Source organism: Nicotiana sylvestris, chromosome 5 (assembly GCF_000393655.2).
Source record: "Nicotiana sylvestris chromosome 5, ASM39365v2, whole genome shotgun sequence".
NCBI lineage: Eukaryota > Viridiplantae > Streptophyta > Magnoliopsida > Solanales > Solanaceae > Nicotiana > Nicotiana sylvestris.
The window spans coordinates 90299474-90305241 of record NC_091061.1 but is presented as its reverse complement, the minus strand read 5'-3'; the positions used below and the strand labels follow the sequence as shown (position 1 = coordinate 90305241).

The 5768-nt window shown below is 44.4% G+C and overlaps 1 protein-coding gene across 1 annotated transcript; it reads right to left on the bottom strand.

Moving 5' to 3' along the window:
- Positions 1–417: 417 nt before the first annotated feature.
- Positions 418–3479, bottom strand: LOC138868959 (uncharacterized). Its single transcript, XM_070146539.1, has 4 exons — positions 3361–3479; positions 2543–3103; positions 1404–1972; positions 418–1274 (listed from the first exon to the last, which is right to left on the bottom strand). Exons 1-4 carry the CDS (start codon positions 3477–3479, stop codon positions 418–420), a joined length of 2106 nt encoding a protein of 701 aa, XP_070002640.1.
- Between the last annotated feature and the right edge of the window lie 2289 nt (positions 3480–5768).

Sequence of the window (5768 nt, the reverse complement as noted above, 5' to 3'; positions counted from 1 at the left end):
CCCAATTTCCACCATGTTCACCCCATCAAATAGACTCTGGAACCTTTCAATCAACTCTTCATCAAAGTCAACTAATGGCTTTGGTATTGCTGACACTAGACGATTCACGACCCCTGACTTGACGAAAGACCTGGAGAGGCGTGGGATAGGCTTATGGAGTGACCATGCCTTCCTTTTCAACTTTTTAGCCTTCTTCACATCATCGCCTGTGGGCTTGAACCCCAAACCAAATGTACCCAGATTTTTACGTATAGACACTGGCTGCACGATACCTTGCAAAGATGCGCCCAGACCCTTGACTGGCACAAAACCATTCTTTAACATTTCATTTGCTACCATGACGGTCGCAGAAGCTAGCTTTGGACCTGGAATATATTCCCCTTCCGGAACCTTCTCAACTGACACTGTTTCGAAAACTTAGTAAACCCAAGGCCCCTTATCATCTTTAGCCTCAATAAACGGGACGAATGTATCATTGTAAGCACATAAGTTCTCATTACCATGCACAATGATTTCTTGTCTATCCCACTCGAACTTTACCATCTGGTGCAAAGAAGACGGGACTGCTTTGGCAATATGTATCCAGGGCCTACCCAACAGTAAATTGTAAGAGACGGCCATATCCAGCACCTGGAACTCCATGGTAAATTCAACTGGTCCTATGGTAAGTTCGAGCACGATATCGCCAACAAAATCTTTTCCCCCTTTGTCAAAACCTCGGACACATATATTATTCTTGTGGATCCTTTCAGTATCAATTTTCAACTTGTGCAGAGTGGAGAGAGGGCAAATATTTGCACTGGAACCATTGTCAACTAACACCCTTGTGACCACAGAATCTTCGCATTTCACTGTGAGATAAATAGCCCGATTGTGTTCCATACCCTCCAGAGGTGGCTCATCATCCGAGAAGGTGATCCTGTTTGCCTCAAATATCTTGTTAGCAATCTTCTCCAAATTGTTCACTGTGATCTTGTCAGGGACATGAGCTTCATTCAGAATCTTCATGAGGGCCCGGCGGTGCTCGTCTAAATGTATCAACAATGATAGAAAAGAAATCTGAGCGGGAATCTTTCTCAATTGTTCCACTATGGTGTAATCTTGCACCTTTATTTTCCTCAAAAACTCTTCTGCCTCCTCTTCGGTGATTGGTTTCTTCACTAGAGTTGGACTATCTTTGAGTGTCTTAGCTTTTCTTAATTCCTCTGGGGCAAAACACCTCCCCAAATGAGTTAACCCTAGGGTTTCATTAACTTCCTCTTCCACTTCTTTCCCTTTATAAGTTACTATTACTCAATTGTAGTTCTATGGGACAACCTTGGTGTTATCTACTGGCAGCTGGGTCACAGGTTTAATGATAATAGGAGCTGTGCGAGCCCCTTCAACAATTATGACAGGCTTACTTGCTACCCCCGGCATGACCACTTTCAGCTTTCCTTGATTTGTTTCCACATCATCTAGGGACCACTTCGCAACTAACATAGGTGGCTTAACATCGAGCTGGCTTAGCTTGTCTGTCAACCCTTCAATTGCTGAAGATGTTGTATTTGTGGCCACTGGAGTTTTGACTGAATTACTTTCACTGGCACGGATCATTATGATGGACTTCGAAGGCTTCTCGGCCTTCCCATCCTTATACACTATCTCAATCATATGTGTTTCGGCATGGGCTGGCAATGGATTTTGATTGATGTTGGGTGCTTCCGGGCTTTGGACCTCAATCTGGTTTGTATCGATAAGCTCTTGGATGGCGCTCTTCAAATGCCAACACTTCTCTGTGTCATGCCTCGGAGCATTAGAACAATACACACATTTGACAGAATAATCCAGGTTCTTCGAAGGGGGATTTGGTAATGACTCAATTGGCGTTAGAATGCCCACCTGCGTTAACCTCTGAAACAGACTGGTATAAGACTCTCCAAGCGGGGTGAAAATTTGCTTTCGCTGCTGCCTTTCCTTTCTATACTCTGGCCTGGGGCAAAAGTTTGGACCAATAGGGTTTTGATATGTTTGTGGAGGTGGATAAGTATTTTGTGGAGTTGGTGCATGCCATTGCGGGTAAGTAGGGGGTTGAGTATATGAGTGTGCGTGGTGGACATGGTATTGGGGTAGCCTGACTGAATACTGAGGGTCTGGTGGTAGGAAGTAGTGTTGGGGTGGATTATATGGAGTTTGGGTGTAGGTTTAAGGTTGGGTTCGAGGCTAGGTGTAATGGTGCGGTGCACCCCTTGGGCCGGGCCACGATCTTGAGACGACCATAGCAACATCTTCTTTCTTCTTTTTCCCTAACACGCCCCCGATGCCATTCTGGATCACTTGTGTGGTTTCTTTGATGGTAGAGTAACTCATGTTCTTACTCAATTTGAGCCTTTCCTCTACCATTCCTCCCATCTTCACCACTTCATTGAAAGACTTACCTATGGCCGAGACCAGATGACCAAAGTAAGTAGGCTCCAAGGTCTGAAGAAAACAATCCACCATTTTATCTTCATTCATTGGAGGGTCCACTCATGCCGCCTATTCTCTCCACCGAAAACTATACTCCATGAAGCTCTCACTGGGAGTTTTCTCTATCTTAGTCAAAGATAGGCGATCTGGGACAATTTCTACGTTGAACTGGAAATGCCGAGCGAAAGCCTGGGCCAGATCATCCCAAGTGTACCACTTGTTGTTGTCCTGGCGGGTGTACCACTCCAATGCTGCACCACTCAGACTTTGGCTAAAATTTGCCATCAATAGTTCATCTTTCCCACCGGCTCCCCTCATTTTGCTGCAAAATCTGCTCAAGTGGGCCACGGGGTCTCTATGCCCGTTATAAAAGTCAAACTTGGGCATTTTGAATCCGACAGGTAGCTGGACATCAGGAAACAAGCATAGATCCTTATAAGCCACGCTCACTTGGCCCCCTAACCCTTGCATATTTCTCAATGACTGCTCCAAGCTCTTTACCTTCCTAAACATCTCCTCGTGCTCCGTATTTTTGGGTGGCTTCTCAGTTTTGACAGGAAGTTCAAAGTGGGGAGTGTAGGAGTAGTGATCTGGGACTTTGAAGGTGGGTTCTGGGGCATAGTACTGGTTATCTTGGGCTTGGAAAACCGGCTCACTATAAGACCGATAGAGTGTAGCTGGTGGAGGTGCTACGAAGATAGGGGTAGCTGGTAGATGGGGGTATGTGGTTGCTTTGGCTGGTGGAGCTTGGATGGTTTAGGAAGTGGTGCTATGATAGTGGTGGTAAGGGATGAAACTTGGTGCATGTTGTGGGGATAAATCAACAGTGGAAGGCTCTTGAGAATGAACCAGTAGTGGGATGAAAGCAGGGTTGGCGGGGTATGATGGTGGAGGATGCCCTTTCATCCATACCTGTACATTTCGGCCATTTGGTGTTTCAGCTTATGTAACTCCTCTTTCAGACCAGGCTCAGATTCCTCCTCCTCTCTCGGCGGGTCAATAACACTCGCGTCCAATTCTTTGCCAGCCATGATCGCCTTGTGTTTAGACCTAGTACTGTACGGGTGGCTTGCCAGAATGCCGAACAAACTAACCACCATCCTGTGCTCAATGACAACAACAAACTTGTTAGTGTTTAAGATTTTAACAGATAGGCAACCGCACGTTTGGGATGCAATGCACCTAAACAATTAAAGGCTTCTACTATGTATTTGAATGGTTGCATGTTTCATCCCGGCCTTAACCAACTCTTTTCACTTTGCACTTTCTTTTCTCTCTCTTTTTTTCTTTTTTCACTATTTCCCTTTTCAGTCACTATTGATTTTCCCACTCGGTTCTTGTCGCTCCCCTCTTCTTTTGATCTCGCTTTTGTTCTCTTGTTTTGCCATTCTTTCTTTCCACTCAATTTCTTTTCTTTTTATTTTTTCTTTCTTTTTTCATTTTATGGTTATGATCGAATCCTGTGGGGATTGCCTACGTATCATGACGCCGCATGAATCAGATAAATGTGAAATAAAGAAAGAAATATTTTTTGGGTTTTCAAATTTTCATTAAATAAAAACATTCTGATTTTATTCTATTACAACGACTCCGTCCTACAGACTTAAGCATTGAAAACTAAAAAAAGACTCAAAGTGGACTAAATAGACTCTAAAAGAAACTGCAATACATACTCAAAAAATAAAATCAGGAGTACATAAGTGCCTTAAATGCTGCTCCAGGGGCCCACAGGACATCAATCGGTCTCGTCGCGGGCCTACGTACCATATCTTCTTGGAGGCAATATAGGTCATCCATTATCTGACGGACAAAAATCATGACTGCAGTGAAGAATATGGACCTGGTCATGTCCTCGCATTCGTTGCACTTCATCACAATATAGTCAGCAATTCTCATAATTCTCTCCCTGATAACGCCCTTTTCTTGTAGCAGACGTCCAATTTGTTGAGATCTGGCCTCCAAAACTTGTGGGGCGCATGATTTTGCTCTTGCAATTGTTGCAGGTCCTCTTCTAGTTGCGACATCAAGGCATAGCAGTGTTTTCTTTCTGCTTTGAAGTTCTTTGCTTATTTGGCCATTTCACTTTCGAGGGTATTGGTCTTTTTCTTCTGACCCGTGATTCCTTTGTCGTTCTTTTCCTTCAACTATTGAACGAAACTTGCCCGCTCTTCTGCATTCTTAGCCAACTTTGCCCAGTCCTTTGCTAGTTCACCCTCAGTCTTTTCCAAATCGGCCCCATACTCATATACTTTCCGCCTAAGACCGTTTATAAGTCTTTTATTTGTTTGGCTCCTTCCCGGGTTTTCAGCAGCTATCTTCATTTTCTGGATTTGGGCTTGGAGGGTTTCATTTTCTTGTGCCAATCTTTTCTTTTCACCCTTATCCGCAACGGCTTGCAAACCACTATCAAATTTAAGATCCCTGACTTGCTTTTTCAACTTGCTTATGATGGCCCTGTATTCATTTTCCTTGGTCAACCAGGCCCATTTTTCCTGCGACGCTTCAACAAATTCTTGGATGTGAGGCCTTTTGGTTGGCCTTTCAGGTTCGACCTTTGCAGTGAACTTCTTTCTATACCATGCAAGATAACCATGCGAGACCTCACCTCTAGACAAGTCACGTACTCAGCTGTTTGTCGTGCCGTCAAATATTGGTACTCGTTCCAAATATGAAGAACCATTTCTTCATGAAATTGGCCATCAGAGAGAATTTCAACTGCATGAATGCTAAGATCTTCGTCTTGGGAAACTACCTGGCATCTTCCCAACTATCTCAACACCCGGTATGGGGCATAAGGTTGGATGCCTCGAAGGCCCATTAGGAGGAAGTAAGGACCGATGGCAGGCATGTACACAATTTCTTCGACAGGAAGCCAAACCAGTGTACACTCTATCTGCCCCGCAGTTATGGAATGAAGGCAGGACATCCATTCTCCGACCCTTCTGGCATTTTGAACCCCTAGACCCTTGTGTCGAACTCCTCAATGCAGCTTTTCCCTGTATATTCATAATTCATATATGGAGGTCGATGACATAGGTTCTCAATCATCCACATTTGTAGCAACAAATTGCACCCTTCGAAAAAATTTACTCCGACTTTGCAAGCTGTGAGAGCTCGAAATATCTCAGATACTATCATAGGGGTAAGGGTGCTCTTGGTGTTGGAAATCAAAACATTGACGACTCCAGCTACCCGTAGATCAATATTCACATCCTTCATGGGAAACACTCGAAGGCCCAAGAACGTCACCATGAAAGCGAAACATCTGTGCTCTTCCCACTTTGATCGGTTCCCTTTGCTGCAGACTCCACTTTCCGGGT